At 36.2% G+C, this 18,473-nt stretch overlaps 1 protein-coding gene across 8 annotated transcripts in view; it reads left to right on the top strand.

The window, feature by feature from the left end:
• Positions 1–18,473, top strand: part of TTLL7 (tubulin tyrosine ligase like 7) — a 145,839-nt gene that overhangs the window by 70,066 nt on the left and 57,300 nt on the right. For all 8 annotated transcript variants that reach the window (XR_009258008.1, XR_009258009.1, XM_058716822.1 and 5 more), the window contains exons 9-13: positions 3,237–3,395; positions 8,762–8,856; positions 11,062–11,209; positions 11,295–11,368; positions 12,387–12,522. Coding sequence is in view for 6 of the 8 variants with exons in the window: in XM_058716822.1 (XP_058572805.1) it covers positions 3,237–3,395; positions 8,762–8,856; positions 11,062–11,209; positions 11,295–11,368; positions 12,387–12,522 (612 nt within the window). In the remaining 2 variants the exon portion in view is untranslated. The remainder of the gene's footprint in view (positions 1–3,236; positions 3,396–8,761; positions 8,857–11,061; positions 11,210–11,294; positions 11,369–12,386; positions 12,523–18,473) is intronic.

Here is an 18,473-nt window from a genome sequence, read left to right on the forward strand (position 1 = left end):
CCAAATTTGTCACTTCCATGTGGGTTTTACTTCTTTGGAGAAAAGGTGGAACTTCTTGGACTGCCTTGGTGAGGAATGTGTAGAAAGAATCTGAGAGAAAAACGAGTGTCATTAGTTTTATATCCTTTGGTTTTAAGTGGTACTTCCTGTACATAATTAATTAGGAGAAGGTATAGAAGTGAGACTAATATTAATAAGAGGTATGGAAATGGACCTTTCTGGGAGAGCCTAAAATATAACATTCATACATAACTTGAACATGGCCAGTGTGTGCCTACTAAGCTCTGACACATTTGTGGTATCTTCTATAAAGGGGTAAATTCTGCATCATTCTTGCTTACATTAGTTATAATGTGTAATAACAATCTACAAATAAGCAATTAGTTAATATTAGTAAATTACTAACTTTTCCAAGTATGTATCTTTAAAAAAATTTTTTTAAATCTTTATTTTTGAGAGAGAGAGAGAGACAGAGTGTGAGTGGGGGAGGGGCAGAGAGAGAGGGAGACACAGAATCTGAAGCAGGCTTCAGGCTCTGAGCTGTCACCACAGGCCTGTGAGCCCGACGCGGGGCTTGAACTCACAAACTGCGAGATCATGACCTGAGCTGAAGTCAGACGCTTAACCTACTGAGCCACCCAGGCACCCTTCAAGTGTATATCTTTTAATTATGTTTACCTTTATTAAGAATTGTATATAAAGATATCTGTTTAAGATGAGTTAATGAAATAATAAATATATTATTTAAAAAAAAAGGAGATAGAGAAGGCAGTCAATCAGTAAGTTTGTATCTTTGTGTCATAGTTTACAAATTTCATGAATTTAACTTTGGACTTTTTTTTCAATGACCTCTTTTTTGGGCAGCAATTTCTCTAAAAAGTAACTGTCTATATATGAAAACTGACGTTCAGTACCTCCTGTGTAGCACAGAGATGTGTGCTTTTGTGCTGGTCAAGAATGAGTGAGAAATCGGGGCTCCTGGGTGGCTCAGTTGGTTGAGCTTCCGACTTCGGCTCGGGTCATGGTCTCGTGGTCTGTGAGTTCGAGCCTGCATCGGGCTCTGTGCTGACAGCTCAGAGCCTGGAGCTGCTTCGGATTCTGTGTCTCCCTCTCTCTCTGCCCCTCCCCCATTCATGCTCGTCTCTCTCTGTCTCAAAAATAAATAAACATTAAAAAAATATTTTAAAAATAAAGGATGAGTGAGAAATCAATAGAAAATCAACCCATGGAGGTTACTCATAAACCCCGTTCTCTCAATTCTTTTTATACACTGTAGATACAGACCTACAAATCATATTTCAGAGCAATGACAGTATGTTGGAAATTCTCAAAAAAACATTAGTGGAGTTTGATTTGTGTTTGGTTATATCACTCTTGATTTTCACATACACCTGTAGTCTTACCTTTGCATTCCTAAAAATGTGGTGTTTATGCAGAAAAAGCACAGATTTGTAATTCTTCAGGGTCAATTAATATTCAGTCTCCCCACCCATCTGAGTTGTTTCATGCAGACATTGATTAGCCAAGGCTTTAACTTTTTTTTCCCCTATTTTCCAGTATCTTCACTAATACATCCAAAGATTTATATTAAGTGATTTTTTTTTTGTCTTTTATCTTTATATACTTTAGTGTTTTTGGTGTTCAATTTTTTACTTTGAGTAAAATTTTTCCGAGAATAACCTCTCATAACATCTCTGATACTTACCCCAAGTATGATCTGCGTTGGGATTCTGTATAACAGCAAGATTAATCTGTCCCCATTTTTTTCTCCAATATAATGAATATTGCTCCCACCAGGTAATGGAATGTTTGTTTCTGACCTGAAATACGAAGTGGAGTGAGGAATGGCAGAATAATTATAACAATTGTAGTAGTTAACACTTACTGAAGGTTTACTCTGTTCTAGGCACTATGCCAAGAGTTTTACATGGAGTCTCATTTTGCACTTACTTCAGTCTTTTGCAGTAGGTATTATTCCTATTTCCCCTTTCCCTTTGGGAAAGTGAGATTCAGAAAGCTTAAGCAACATAACTGAGGTTGTACACTAGCAAGGAGCAAAGCCAGGAATAAACCCAGAAAGTCTGATGTTAGAGCCAAGTTCTTCACTGCCATGTTATATTGCCTATGCCTGTAGAGAGGGACTTAAAAAGACAATATATTCTAAGGCAAAAAAACCCAGCAAAACCACTTTTCCACAATCCACAGTTTGTTCTTAAACTTCAGTAAACCAACCTTTTGTTTTATTAGCATTAGTAACTCATTCTAGTAGTATTGTGTGTCCTCTTGTCTCCAGTAAACCTTATGAACTGCAAAATCATCACCACACAAAGAAGCCCACTTCTCCTAGATTCTGTCCCATCCTTTCAGCCATTGTCTCAGTGGAGGCTCTATAATGTCGTTTGTGAAATAGTTGACCCTCACTGTAACTTTTCTTCCCTGCCACTCCTAAACCCTCCCGTATGGTTTCTGAGAAGTCTAGCATGTGCTCCTACCCTTATTTATTTACCAGATAGAAACCACATTTGTCAACTTGATTTTTGTTTTTGTTTTTCTTGAGAGAGAGATAGACAGCATGAGTAGGGAAGGAGCAGAGGGAGAGAGGGAGAGAATCTTAAGCAGGCTCCATGCTCGGTGCAGAGCCCAATATGGGGCTCCAACTCAAGACCATGAGATCATGACCTGAGCTGAAATCAAGAGTTGGATGCTTAACTAACTGAGCCACCCAGGCGGCCCATATCTTTTTATTTTTATTTTATTTTTATTTTACTTTTATTTTACTTAATTGTTCACAAATATTTTTGAGCATCTACTAAATGGCAGGCACTAGTGTAGGCACAAGGACATGGCTGTAATTAAAAAAGAAAAATATCAGCTGATTCTATGCTGTGTGAGATGGTACAGTAAGGGATAGCCATGACTACTTTTGACTCCAGGGTCAGGGAAGGCCTTTCTGAATATCAAGGAGCCAGACATGGGAATATTGGGAAGAGTGTTCCAGAAAGAGGGAACAGTTACTGTCAGAGAGCCTAAGCAGGCAAGCGTGGCTGGAGTGTAATGAGTAGGACAAGAGTTGCATGAAATGGAATCAGAGTAGCGGCAGGGGCCACGTGTCATAGAGCTTTGTGAACTTGGCCAGTGTGCTGCTCTGTAAGTTTAGGCCTTATTTCCACATATGTAAATAAGATACAAAAAAGTAAGGCATTTTCACATTTTTTTTTTAAACACTCTATTTGCAGGAATTGGTTGTAAAGACTTTGATTGTAGCAGAACCTCATGTCCTGCATGCATATCGAATGTGCAGACCCGGTCAGCCTCCAGGAAGTGAAAGCGTCTGTTTTGAAGTTCTGGGATTTGATATTTTGTTGGACAGAAAACTAAAGCCATGGCTTCTGGAGGTAAGGCATTTCTATAAGAAGAAAGAGAAGTTACTACTGTTCTTGTGCATTAAAACAAATGTTTTTTAAATGAGTAGTTGGCACAGTTGTCTCATTAACCGAGCAGAAAGAGGCCTGAATGGAACATGTGGGAGGAAGAGAACAAAAATTCAGAGAATAGAACAGTTCCAAGAACGGACCAATATGTGTTTGATATTACTTTTCCCAAGTTAATTTGAGTGCATTTCTGGGCCAGGAATTTTGAATGTATGTGTGGATCTGCTTCTACTGATTTATCTCCTTTCTCCACTATTTCCTCAGTCTCACGTCCTTCATTACTTCATTACTCCATTACCTCTGGATGTTGTCTTTCCTCTGTGTGGGTGCCTGGGCTTGAGGACCATGGCCTCCTTGTCTTCATTGGTTTCCTATTCAAACTCTCCAAGAAGAGAGAGACTCTGATTGGTTCATTAATCAGTATTCAGTATCTCATACCCCAGCTGGCATGGCTTCTCCCTGAAGGCCATATTATATGCCTGGGACTCCCCCCATGTCCAGTCTGTTAACTGTGCGCCTTTGGGTTTGCTGCCAGTCCCTGGTATGGTCGGAGTCGTCGTTATTCTTCTCTTGTTATAAAAGATCACTTAATATTAGGAAAATATGAAATGATATAAAGGAGAAATAAAAATAGTCTCTTCTTAAGATTTGTGTACCTTTCCTTCCAGTCATACTTATACTACATCCAGAAGAAAACTTAGAAGTTTTCTATCCCATTCAGCAGTTTCCTCTCAGGCCCTTGATCTGGAGTCATAGAGTGCATGGGCACAGAACACTGTGTTTAGGAAACTTTATCAGGAAAATAGCACATATCTAAACAGTGTTTACTAGATTAGTTACATTTTGGAACATATTGCTATAGAAGGTATAATCAACAAGTACCTTTCATTTTATGCTGATTATCTCTCTTTTTTTGTTAATGATTTCGAAGGTGGAAGTTCTGTCTGTAACGTGCAAAAGCAAATTGAATGAGTGATAGATAATCAAGACATTCAAAATATATTTTTTTATTTTATTTTATTTTTTTTTTTATTTTTTTATTTTTTTCAACGTTTTTTATTTATTTTTGGGACAGAGAGAGACAGAGCATGAACGGGGGAGGGGCAGAGAGAGAGGGAGACACAGAATCGGAAACAGGCTCCAGGCTCCGAGCCATCAGCCCAGAGCCTGACGCGGGGCTCGAACTCACAGACCGCGAGATCGTGACCTGGCTGAAGTCGGACGCTTAACCGACTGCGCCACCCAGGCGCCCCCAAAATATATTTTTAGGAAGGAGCACTTTTCCAATTAGAGGGCTAATGGGTGTGTGTGTGTGTGTGTGTGTGTTCAATCTGCTCTGCTCCAACATGTTGTATTTCCAATCAAATACAGATGTCAGATGTTCAAATTTTGTTCCTGCTTGGGTCCTGGAAAATAAGATTTTGCTATCTTTTTGTGTCCTTCATCACGTGAACATGAAAGCATTTGACTCTGCGCCTTACTAGGCCTGACATTTTCTTCCCTAGGTTTCATACTTTGTCTGCAATTATTCTTCCTTGTTCTTAACTGTATTTTCCCCATGCTCCTGCTACTTGTCTTTTATCCTTGATGGGGTGGAGAAAAAGTGAAGGCACATGCATGAAGTGGCACTCAAAGTATAGTAGGGAGTAATGACTATAGATAGTTTAGTTACCTGTTTTTAAAAGCATTTGTCTAACTGGAGCTTTGTATGAGCTTGGTAAAGCAGAATTCACTGAATGGTTGAATTCTATATTTTTTCAAAGGCTCAAAACACCATTGTTGACATTAGTGTTTCTTCATACTTTGTTCTTTCCTTTATCATGTCCAGATGAATAACCATTAAAAAACTCCACAATACTCAACAGCTAACTAGCACTGTTTGCATGAGCATGTTTTCATTTTCAATTCATTTCTTCATCATTTCCAGATCAGTCAGAACCATTACAAAGACTTTATAGTAATCAATCACTATGGATAATGAACATTTATTGTATTAAAACAGTTAAAGTAATCTTATTTAGATCTTGCTTCTTTGTGTTTTCTCCCAGCTGCAATTGTAGTGGTTCTAACATATGTTGTTAAAAACCTTTTGGCACCATCAAGTGGAATAAGATAGAAGGTGCATCTGAGGATATGATAACTTTTAGTTAACTGGAATAATTGCAGGTAATGATTCATAGTGACAAAATTGCAGAAATTTTCAAGCACAGAAACATTGTTAGGGAAAAGTATGAAAACTGGGCAGGGTATGAATATACTGCTAATACTTTAATTACCCTTGAATTATTTCAACGAGTCATTGTGTCAGGGGGTGGAGATAAAAGAAGACAGAATACTTGCCCTGGTTTAGTGGGGACTCAGATATGTGTCTTATGGTAATATTTACAGGTATAAGTAGGGAACAGGATACCAGCACAAACAATAGAGTGATTAATCTCTCTATGTACAAGTGTGTATTTGACAGTTAAAAAAAATCTTTGCAGAGGAGGAACTCCTGAGCAGAGTATTTAAGGCTGTAGAAAGTACGGTGGGGACTGGAAGTTGGGAGAGATGGGGGCGGGATGAGGAGAAGTTACTGGGCAGAGGGAATAACATTAATCTGTGAGCACAAAATCTGTTACGTATACTTTGTTATGTGCATGAAATTATTGTGCTTGTTTTGATAGTAAAACTATCATTTGGTTGGTTAATAAATAGTATTTATCAATTTAGTCTGCTTTCTAATAGTTTTCATTTTTGTGTGCATTTACAAGCTGCTGAACGTTAAGACCCTAACATCTGCAGAGTTTTGTCTGTTCTAGAATTGGGGTAGGAATGAGAGCTGTCAACATCACAGAGTAGAATGAAACCCTAATTTTCAGAGTTTCATCTGTCTTTAGTTTTTACTTTACCTTTCTCATAAAACTTTTGAGAAATCCAAAATGTTAATTGCAAAAAGTTTTTCTACCTTTTCATGTATTACTTGATCTTGTGTGAGTACATTTGTCCGTAGACCAATTTCTTTTTTATGGTAGTAGAGGGAAGATTCTGACATAGGTAAGAGAGGACCTGAGGTCACAACCATCCTGGAGGAGGGGTATGTCTGGCAGAGTTCCAGATGACAGTTTTGGAATGGAACACCCAAGGAATTCTATAAAGATAGATTACATTTCTGTGAACCATTTAATCATTGTTTCCTAAATGTCTGGTTTATTTTAGAATCCTGTTACAGGTAGCAGCTGAACTATCATTAATTGTATTACAAATTCCAGAGATTTGAATCAGTATGGAATGGTTAACTTGTTTTTTTCACATAAAATACATTGCCCTTTCTTTGCACTTGTAAGAGGAAATACTTAAAGAGTTTTGAAGTCGTGGATTAATAAACTTCCTTTCTTTAAAAAAAATTTTTTTTTAAATATTTTATTTATTTTTGAGAGAGAGAGACCGAGCGCAAGTGGGGGAAGGGCAGAGAGAGCGGGAGACCTAGAATCCAAAGCAAACTCCAGGCTCCGAGCTGTCAGCACAGAGCCTGACATGGGGCACAAACCCACGAACTGCAAGATCATGACCTGAGCCGAAGTCGGATGCTTGACCGACTGAGCCACCCAGGTGCCCCGGTAGACTCCCTTTCTTAAATTTGCCTGGAATAAATGGAGGTTCTTGTAGTTACTCAGCTATTCCTTTCTCCTTGGGACCACATCACATAGGCAGAAATATGTCCGTCACCTTCTAAATCAAAAATCAGCAAAGGCATAATGTAGTTAGGCATATCCCTATAAATGGAATACCATGCATCAAAATGATGGCATGAAAGATTTTCATGATATATTGATAAGGGAAAAACTTGGACTATAAAATAGTATTGTTAGTATAGGCATGTATTTAGAAAGTAAAGTGAAAACTATAAATATGCACGCATGGCAGATACTTACACTTTATCAAATGGTGAGCAATACACTGTCAAATAGATGACAGTATGCTAGGTGGTGGGATTACAGGTGATTTTTCTGTTCTTTGTTTAGCTTCTCTTTATATACTTATAGTTATACTTCCTACAATTGCCAGAGTTGTAAAATGCATACTATCAAGTTTTTTTGTCTCTAATGGAATGGATTTGTAAAAGACAATCCTCTTTCAGGACTAGTAGCATATTTTTTTAGATCGTCTGTGGTGTTAGGTGGTGGTCATGAAAGCTGAGCTGTAGTTTAGAACTCAGCGAATTCTAACCAACCGAGTTAAGTAATTTTCCTAAACACTTGCTATTCCAGTTACATTTTTATAACAACAGCAACAACAAACCCAATAGCAGCAAAGACAAAGACAGGAGCTCCAGCTCTTGGGGTGGTAGCATATTGTATAATGGGTTTCAGGGTACATAGAGTTACTGTTACTTCTTATTTTTCATCTTTTTTTTTTAGATGTTTATTTATTTTTGAGAGAGAGAAAGAGCATGAGCAGAAGAGGAGCAGAGAGACAGGGAGACAAAGAATCAGAAGCAGGCTCCAGGTTCTGAGCCGTCTGCACAGAACCCAACACGGAGCTTGAACTCATGAGCTGTGAGATCATGACCTGAGCCAGTCGGACGCTTGACTGACTGAGCCACCCCGGCCTCTCTTTATTTTTTATCTTAATGAAATCCTGGAAATGATGTTGGAAAGAACACTCACAAATAACTCACTTATGCCCAGAATCCTTATATAGTTAGAGAAACTCATAGAGATTAGTCTGCAACTACCTTTAATGGTATCTTCTGAGTTATGCAGTTTTTGGAAATGAAAAATGATAAATTATTGTTTGATCCAGGTAGAAAAAAAATAGTTTATTTTTTACACAGCAATAGACGAATTCATCCAGAAGATCTGAAGTAGTGAAAAGAGGGTACTGATAGTTTCTGTATGCTAAATAAATGCATGAGTATTGCTATATTGGTAGCATGCATATCTTTTTTGTTACATCATCATTATTATTGTTAATACTGGTCTTCTAATCTCATGTCAGAATGAGTCACTTTTAACTTCCCTGAACTTAAAACCTAGCGCATGGGGTGTTGGGCTGAAAAAGGGCGGGGAGGAGGGGGAGGGCACATAGGCTGACTGAAAATCCTGAGCTAAGGCAGCAGGGGGAAGAGGGCCATGAGAGCAGTCAGTTCCTTGCAACTCCTTGACTTAGGGTGGCGAGAAGGGAGGTGTGACAGTGGTAACTGGGCCATCTAGTATGTGGAGCTTTGAGATTTATTGTAGAGTTTTTCTACTGGTTGGAGATCTTGCATTAATTTAAAAAATAGGAATTGAATATTTACCAACCTACCAACATTTGGCCATTCTCATTGTTTCCTTTGTAAATTTCAGATTAATCGAGCTCCAAGCTTTGGAACGGATCAGAAAATAGACTATGATGTAAAAAGGGGAGTGCTGCTAAATGCATTGAAACTGCTAAACATCAGGTAAAGTCTTTCCTTCATTGTTTGGAAGGTTTCCAGCACATTTGGCCTGGAACAATCACTTGTACATGGGCTTGGCTTGTAACTTTTTCATATTTTGTGTTTTAAATTTCTTGATTCATTCTTCAAACCCATTTAGTGTTTTCTTTTTAAATATCATTTCCTCTCCTCTACATACTGCTTTTCCTTCTCCCTGTATCATGCTCTGAGTCTATAGTAAATATGGTTAAATTACAGTGTTGGTATAATTATTCAGTATAGAGTATAAGGTTGAATTGGAGACTACCTGAGGAAAATCTCTAGATTATCTTCCTCACCTTGCAAGAAGAAACTAAAGCAGACGTCATTCAGCATTCAAGAAGTGAACAACAACAACAACCCTCAAACACATGGATTTCCTACCTTTCTGTTCAGAAGTCTTCCCACTATATCATGCTGCCTGGGTAAACAGAAATGAGATGGTTATTAAGACAGGGTTAAACTTGCCATTGAAAATCATAGGCAGGATTTCCTATTTATTTATTTGTTTATTGATTGATTTATTTATTTAGGCCGGATAACATTCCATTGTATGTGTATACTACATCATCTTCATCATTCATCTGTTGATGAACATTTAGGTTGCTTCCGTGTCTTGGTCATCGTGAATCATGCTACAGTGAAGATGCGAGTGCAGACATCTCTTTGCATCCTGATTTCAACTCCTTTAAATATATACTCAGAAGTGGGATTGCTGCACTAATATTATGATTAGTGTTATTATTAGCTGGTTGCAGTGTACATGATCATGGATCTCAAATATTGGAATTGCTATTTTGTGGGAAAGCTTTTGGCTCGTTATGCAACAAATTTGTTAGAAGTTTAGTTGAAGTGCTTAATGAAGTAGTGAGTCACGTCTGCTTTTATAAGTGTTCAAACAGTGTTTAGGGTGTTGGATTAAAGGACCTCTGAGGTTATTTGAGCCCAGGGATTTTATGAATTCAGTTGATTCCCACTGTCATTTAAAGAACTCTAAATGAGTTGTGGGATGCTTCCAAGCAATTTATTTATTTTAAGTGTTTTCAAGCAGTTAGCAGATGCCTGCATGAGATGTAGCTTTATATGGAAAGTATTATTGAAAGAAGAGACTGATACATAAATTTGTTTAGAAATTTTCATATGGCCCCTTCTTTTGCTTGATAAAAAATGATTTGCCTAAATTTAACTGATATTTCAATTACCCTAAAAGAAATGAATAGAAGAGATGTAGAAGGTGAAATTTGTGTTTATTTAGCTTACACAAGTAGTATGCCCATACATGGTTTTAACATTTACTGTTATCGTATAAGTAGGCCTAATGGTTTTTGTTTTTGTTTTTTGTATGTCATTGTCAGTGATGTTACCAATTTAGGACATAACCTATGGGTGTTTTGGTCTTTTTAAAAGTGAGATATATACAGTTCAAACAGTGAGAAATTTCTAGACTTAAAAATAAAGGAGAGTTGGAATTAATTTTCCTTATTTTTCTTTGCCTTGTTCCACGAAGAGAATTTAGTATAATTCTTAGCATTTAGAGCATGTGCTACTGAAGCTTACGTTGCACATGTGCCTTTTCTTCCATCCAGATGGAGTGCTCCATGGACATATAAATGTGTTAGACTTGTATTTCAAATCTGTGCACTTCTTAATACAATGTTTTACTTACAGTATGGCTCCACATACACTCCAAAGTTCATTTTGTGAGACTATTCTTTTAATCTCAAGAAAATCCAGAAGAATGTAGATTGTTCAGAGTATTCTATCACAAACCCTGGGAGTACAGAACCTCAACTACAGGGAGACCATTATTCAATGGATGATTAGATAAATATGATGTATATGAATATATATATGTGTGTGTGTGTATATATAAAATATATATATATATATATTTTTTAATTTTGGAGAGACAGAGAATGCAAGCAGGGGAGAGGGACAGAGGGGTAGAGAAAGAGAATCTTAAGCAGGCTCCATGCTCAGCGTGGAACCTGATGCAGGGCTTGATCCCATGACCCTGGGATTATGACCTGAGCCAAAATCAAGAGTTGGATGCTCAAATGACTGAGCTACCCAGGTGCCCCTGAATATAATAAACATTGATTCATATTCCCACGTTGTCTCTTCTTTTGCTAATTCTCCTCATAGGAATAAGATCAGGGCTTATTTGAATTCCTATGTTTTATATTTTAGGACCAGTGATAAAAGGAGAAACTTGGCCAAACAAAAAGCTGAGGCTCAAAGAAGGCTTTATGGCCAAAATTCAATAAAAAGGCTCTTACCAGGTTCCTCAGACTGGGAACAGCAGAGACATCAGTTAGAGAGGCGGAAAGAAGAGTTGGTATGAAAATTTTAACAACATACCCACAATTTGAATTGCATAATTCATTGGTCAGATTTTATTTGTAAAATTTCTTCATTTTTAGAAAGAGAGACTCGCTCAAGTACGAAAACAGATCTTAAAAGAAGAACATGAAAATCGACATATGGGGAATTATAGGTAACTGTGTTTCCATTTTCTTATATAAAATGGAAGAAGTAAAGTGTCAAAACAACTGTTCTACATTTTTTAGCCTTTTAGACTTATTTTGAGCACTGTTTGTTTCATTCTTGCTAGCTAGCTTCCTGGATGGTTATATGAGGTCTTTTAAACCTGATACTATCCTGTGGCCTTATTTGCTTATAATGAAGTATTTTGAGAAAGTCAGGTTTCAGGTCTCCTAGTTTTCCTTCTGTCAGTTCAGAGTGATTGCTCTACTTTGGTTAAACTTAGATGTGTCAGGAACCAGGCAAATAGTGAAAATGTTTGAAGGAGGCAGGTGTGAGACGATCCAGAGGAGTGTGGACTGTGTTGAACTGGAACCCTTCCACAATACCCTTTGACAGGATAAAAGAGGATCCCCCCCTTTTTAAATTCCTTGTGTCCCTGGAAAGACTGCCCCACCTCCCAACCATTAACAGAATGAGGAGGATTTGGGGCCACAGAGCTTCTCACACTCTTAGCAAAACATTCTTTCCTGCCTTAACATCCTCAACAGCAACAATGACAACACATTCCTCTCATTCTACCTTTTACTCTGTTCTCTCCGGCAGAGAGGCAAATGGCAGCACCCCAAAAGAGAACCTCAGGATTAAGGCCGGCATTCTTGTATGTCAGTAGCCACACTATACCTGCACAACTTCCAGATCGTCGCGCATTACCTGCTCACCCTCATGAAGATCTGCATTCCTTCAATATGCCCAGTTGTAATTTTTATCCAACCACTTCCCCACAAAAACCCTTATGCTATGCCTTCGGGAGCTTCATTGTTTAATGACCGTTCTCTAGATAAACTCTAATTTGCGTAGGTAAACAATGACAATTTGTGAATTTCTTATACCTGCGTTCATCATTATTTCTAGCACCTAGTAAAATGACTGGCAGAGTAAGTGGTCAAAGAGTATCTATGTAATTGACCTTAACTCTTGTACTACGATAGCTTCTTTGAAACAAGTTTGGTTTGTCTGATTTATTGTAGACGAATTTATCCTCCTGAAGATAAAACTCTGCTTGAAAAGTATGAAAATTTGTTGGCTGTTGCCTTTCAGACCTTCCTGTCAGGAAGAGCAGCTTCATTCCAGCGAGAGCTGAATAATCCTTTGAAAAGGATGAAGGTAAAGGAATGAATGTTTATAAAGGGAAAAATGAATGAAGCCAAACAATATGTTTTTAAAAACAACCCACCTTAGTCCCACATATAAAAACATTTTAGTTTTAAGAGGCATTTCCCTTCTGTTTTAACCGTTGGTAGCATTTCATAACCAACCAAGTGATTTAATAAATTAGACGTCTAACAGGACACATTATGTAGCAGAGAATGTTGATATTATATTGTAATATCAATCTATTGTAACATGCCTTCTCACAGAGGCGTGTATATATAACTGAATAAAAAAATCCATTGAATTAATCTAGTGGTTTGTGATGCTCTTGTTATTTGGATTGTAACCAACATTATACAGTATTTTTCCCTGATATACTGCATAGACCTGGCATATGGAAAGTAATTAAAACACACACACGCATACACACAGAGTAATCTGTTTACCAAAATGTCTATCGGTTTTCTTTTGTAGCACAATAAACCATTTATTTGCTCATATTCTGTACTCTTGGCTAGTGTCAGTTGAGTGGCTCTTTGTTTTGGCTTACTTGGAGTGAATCATATAGTTGCTTTTATCTGGAAGCTTACCTGGGCTGGAAATGCAGGAGGGTTTCACTCCTATGTCTGCTGCCTCAGTTAAGATAGGTGGAACATCTGGGGGGCTGGCTGGATGTTTCTTTCTCTCTACATGGTCTCTTAGCAGGGTACCCAGATCCCATAATATGGTAGCTTGGAGTTCTAAAAGGAAACATTTCAAGAGGATAAACCCAGTGTGCAAGTGCTAATCAAGCCACTGCTTGCATTGTGCTTGCTAATGTCCCATTGGATAAGTAAGTTTATGTGGACCTATTAAAACTGTTAGTACTTTATATTACTGTCATTTCATTACAGTGGTAACCTCCATTGCTTGCATACACTGTTATATTGAGTGATTCAAAAGTCATGATAAAGTTTATTATAGATAGATTTTGCCATGGGCTTTTCACTCAAATTCTGCGACAGAAGGATATAAAGCCACTTTCAATCTGGCTACACCTAAAAGACAGAAGCATAAGGAATAATGTCTACTGCAATGTTCTTTTCCTCTTAAAGTGTTTCTTTTGACATACGCAGATGTTTCCACCATTAGAATTATATTCTGTGGCCCATTTTCTTTTCTTGATCAAGACATGGGAGACTTTGTTCATTTTCCTTCACCTGTTCTGCACTGTTATTTGTCTCTCCTGCGGACACAGCGTCTGTTTCATCTTGTCATTACTCAGTTCCACAGCCCCACTTTTTCTGCTAGAAAGCCTAGGGATTTTGGAGCCAGATAGACCTACATTCAAATTCTAGTTGCCCATGCATTAATTTTGTAACCTTAGACTAAACTATTTGATCAATAGTTTCCTCATCACTAATATAGTATTGTTAAAACTATACTTGACAGGTTAGTTGTTAAAATAAAATTGAAGTTAATTAAAGTAGTCTGCGTAAAGTACTTGGCACATAATAAATAGGCTTCAAATCTTAAATTCCTGTATTCTTTGGATTCTTCAAAATCTAGTTTAAATGTCACCACTTTGCCTGACCTATTCCATTGATTTGTGAACCTCTTCTTATACAAATATCATACTATCTGTAGTACTGTTGCTTTTGACTTTTCTAGGTCCTTTATGCTTCCATATAAATTTTAGAATCCACTTGATTCTAGATTTTGATTAATTTTTATATTACAAAGTGGTTGCTGGGATTTTAATTGGGACTATGAGGAATCTATAAAATAATTACTGGGGAATTAACATCACTGAGTCTTCTGATCCATTAATATGGTATATTTCTCCATTTACTTGAGTCTTTAATTACTCATCTGTGCTTATAACTTTTGGTGTATAATTTTTGCACATGCTGAACTAAATTTTTTTTTAAATGTTTAGTTTGAGAGAGAAAGAGTGTGTGAACAAGGGAGGGGCAGAGAGAGAGGGAGAGAGAGAATCCAAAGCAGGCTCTATGCTGTCAGTGCAGAACCTGACATGGGGCTTGATGTCACAAACCTTGAGATCAAGACCGAGCTGAAATCAAGGGTCAGACGCTTAACCAACGGAGTCATCCAGTTGCCCCTAGTTAAATTTATTCTTAAGTATTTGATGTTTTTGCTACTATTGTCAATAATACAGTTTTCAATTTTTTTCATTTTTAAATTTGCTTCCAAGATGTAAACATATGATTATTTTTGTATGTTGTCCTTATATCTAGTAATTTTTTAATATTGTATTTTTATTAACAGCCACCTCAAATTAATTTCTGGTTTTAATTTGGTTATTTATTTATATATTTATTATTTATATATTTGGAATATATATTATATATTTGGAAGTTTGTTGCTTAATTTTCATACATTAAAAATTTCTAGGGGCGCCTGGGTGGCGCAGTCGGTTAAGCGTCTGACTTCAGCCAGGTCACGATCTCGCGTTCCGTGAGTTCGAGCCCCGCGTCGGGCTCTGGGCTGATGGCTCGGAGCCTGGAGCCTGGAGCCTGCTTCCGATTCTGTGTCTCCCTCTCTCTCTGCCCCTTCCCTGTTCATGCTCTGTCTCTCTCTGTCCCAAAAATAAAAAAAAAAATAAAAAAAAAAAATTAAAAAAAATTTCTAGTTTTATTTTTGTTAAAAATTTCTAGTTGATTTCATTAGTGTAAGAAAACATTCTGATTTCAATATTATAAAATGAATTGATACTTGCTTTAACTCATAGACTACTTATTTTAGTGAATGTTCCAAGTGTACTTGAAAATAATGTGCTGCTACAGGTATTGGCTATAGAGTTTTATACATGTCATTTAAGTAAATTTGACTATTAGCGTTGTTCAGATATTCTATATCTTTCCTAATTTTTTTGGCCTACTTGTTCTAGCAGTTACTGAGAGATTGTTAAAACTTCCAACCGTGATTGTGGATTTCGTGTTGTCAATTTTTGGTTCATATACTTTGAAGTTACGAAGGTGTTTCTCTAATTAATTCATTTTTTAAAATTTCTTTGTTATAAAGTGCTCATCTTTCTCTCGCCATATTCTGTGTCTTAAAATTTACTTTCTGTGACTAATGTAGCCGCACTAGTTTCTTTCTTATGGTTACTGTTGGAATGACATATCTTTTCCATCTATTTATCAACTCATCTGTGTTCTTATATTTAAGATGTCTCTGGTAAATAGCACGTAGTTGGGTCATATTTGCTTTAAAATTCAGTCTGACACTATCTGTGTCTTGATCATTTCACACATTTACTGGAATAGTTGGGTTTGTTTTCTCTCTTACCTTTGTTCTGTATCCCATCTGTTCATTATTCCTTTGATGTTCCCTTTATTCTTTTGGAAAAATCAATTATTTTTTGTTATGTTATTTTGTCTTCTCTTTTGGCTTTTTGTTATATTTTTAGCATAATGTTTATAAAAGAAATTACAACATACATCCTTTCATTATAATAATCAACCTTGAATTAAGGACCATAACAATTTCATTTCATTTAGTGACTCCCTCTGACTTTGTGCTGTTAACATATATTTTACTTTTACATATGTTATAAACCTCAAAATACGTTGTTGTTAGTGTTGTCTAAGCAATTAGTGGTCTTTAATAGTTTTCTAACTAGCTTTTCCTATTTATTCACATTTATACCCTTTCTTGTATTCTTCATTTTTTCATGCAGATCCATGCCTCTAACAAGGGTTATCTGTCTTCAGTTTGAAGAAACTTACTTTAGTACTTCATATTCCTTCGTATTCCTTTTATTTTATTTTATTTTTTTAATAGAAGAAAATTTGGCCTACAACATTGTGTAAAGACACATTTACATATTTAATATGAGCCTAGAGCCCAATTCAGACTCTGTCTCCCTCTCTCACTGCCCCTCCCCCACTTGCGGGTGTGCACGTGCTCTTTCTCTCTCCCTTCAAAAATAGACATTAAAAAAATATTTTAAAAAATTATAAGACATTAAAAATAACAGGAAAAAGTGACCCATAATAAAAAGGAAAAAAACACTTTAAAAAGCAGGTCTATAAATGATCTCCATGTTAAAATTAACATACAAGGATTTTAAAATAAATACTACACACATATTAAAGAAAATATACATATAAATAAAATTGATTAAAAATGAATAAAATGAATGGAAGATGCAGAATTTCAACAGAGAAATGAAATTTCAAAAACAATTGAAAATATTTTTTCAAAATACAATCAAATACTGAGCTGAAAAATACAATAAAAAATTAAGAAACGACCAGATAGGCTTATGGCAGACTGGGCAGAGCAAAGATATATCAGTGGAAATTATCCAAACTGAAGCACACAAAAAGATAAAAAAAGGAAAAACAGAACAGAGTTTCAAAGATAGATGGAATGCTGTCCAATGATCTAATATACGTGTAATTAGAGTCCCATAAAGAGACAAATACAAAATAATGAAGCAGAAATATCTGAAGAAATAATGGAGGAAAATTCTCCAAAACCAATAGGATACATTAATCCAGAGCTTCAGGAAATTGAGAAAATTACAAGGAGAATTCATATAAAGAAAACTACATGGACACATGTGTAGCACAAGTGTGGTGGTGATTAATTTTCTCCTTTTTTGTTTGGTCTGAAATTGTCTTTCATTTTGCCTTCTTTCTTAAATGGTTGTTTGGGTATAGAATTCTATCTTGGCAGGCTTTTTCTTCTTTCAGCATTTTTATAGATGTCTTCTGGTTTCTATTGTTTCTATTCAGAAATCAACCATCATTATTCTTGTTTTCCTTCTGGATGTAATACGTCTTTTTTCCCCAGCTGCTTTTTTTTTTTTTTCTCACTCAACATTTTTACTTTGATGTGTCCATGTGTCACTTTTTCCTGTTATTTTTAATGTCTTATAATGTTTTAAAATTTTTTTTAGTGTTTATTTTTGAAGTGGAGAGGGAGGGAGAGAGTTGCTCACGTGAGTTGGGGAGGGGCAGTGAGAGGGAGACACAGTGAATTGGGCTCTAGGCTCATATTAAATATGTAAATGTGTCTTTACACAATGTTGTATGCCAAATTTGTTTCTATAAAATGAAATAAAGTAAAGTAAAGTAAAGTAAAGTAAAGTAAAGTAAAGTAAAGTAAAATAAATAAAATAAAAGTTGAACTAGGTCCAGGCTGGGTTGTAGTAGTTTTATTAGCTTCTTGTTTCAAATGCGTCAAGGATAGACATTACTTATTGATTATTATAGACCTCATTCTGTATCAGTATCTAAAATCTGTAAGGTTGCAGAGGAGTAGCACTGACTTTTACATACCTCTATCCTCCTACTCCACTACATATTCACTAAAATTGCTGTGGGGCTCCTCTAGATGTTAGTCTAGCCCACATGACCATTGAAAACTCTGTTGGATTCTCTTTATCCCACTAGAATCTCTCTGTCTATTATAGACATGGTCTCTGCCCTTCTGTGTGCAGACTAGACAAATGGTCCCAAAGTAGAAAGTGGCTACTCATGTCTGCTTACCTACAAGAACTTTCCCCCCTCTGGTATTCAGTTTCTTTTACATTCCTTTTAAACCACAGCTTTCTGATGTCTTTAAAAAAATGTGATTGTTTAATTTATCTGTCTTTTTCTAGCTGCTATAATGAAAGTGTTATCTATTATGACCTTTTTTTCTCCTAAGCAGAAACAGAACTCTTTGAGTTTCTTTTTCATTATCTTGTGTTGCTGTCATTGGAATTCATTGTAGGATTATTGTTTAATCAAAACATTATAACAAAAGTATTTTGGTATTTTAATAGCTAAACTTTATTGGATTGGGATGAAGAGTAACTTATTTTACAAATTTCCATTGTACCATGAGATTTCTATATTTTCAAAAACGTTTTTTTAAGGGACACTGAAATATGTCATAATACATAAGTGAAGATATGATATATTTATAGGTTGAATAAATAACTCAAAGAAACCATAACTTATACCTCT

The sequence above is a fragment of the Neofelis nebulosa genome, chromosome 2 (genome assembly GCF_028018385.1).
Source record: "Neofelis nebulosa isolate mNeoNeb1 chromosome 2, mNeoNeb1.pri, whole genome shotgun sequence".
NCBI lineage: Eukaryota > Metazoa > Chordata > Mammalia > Carnivora > Felidae > Neofelis > Neofelis nebulosa.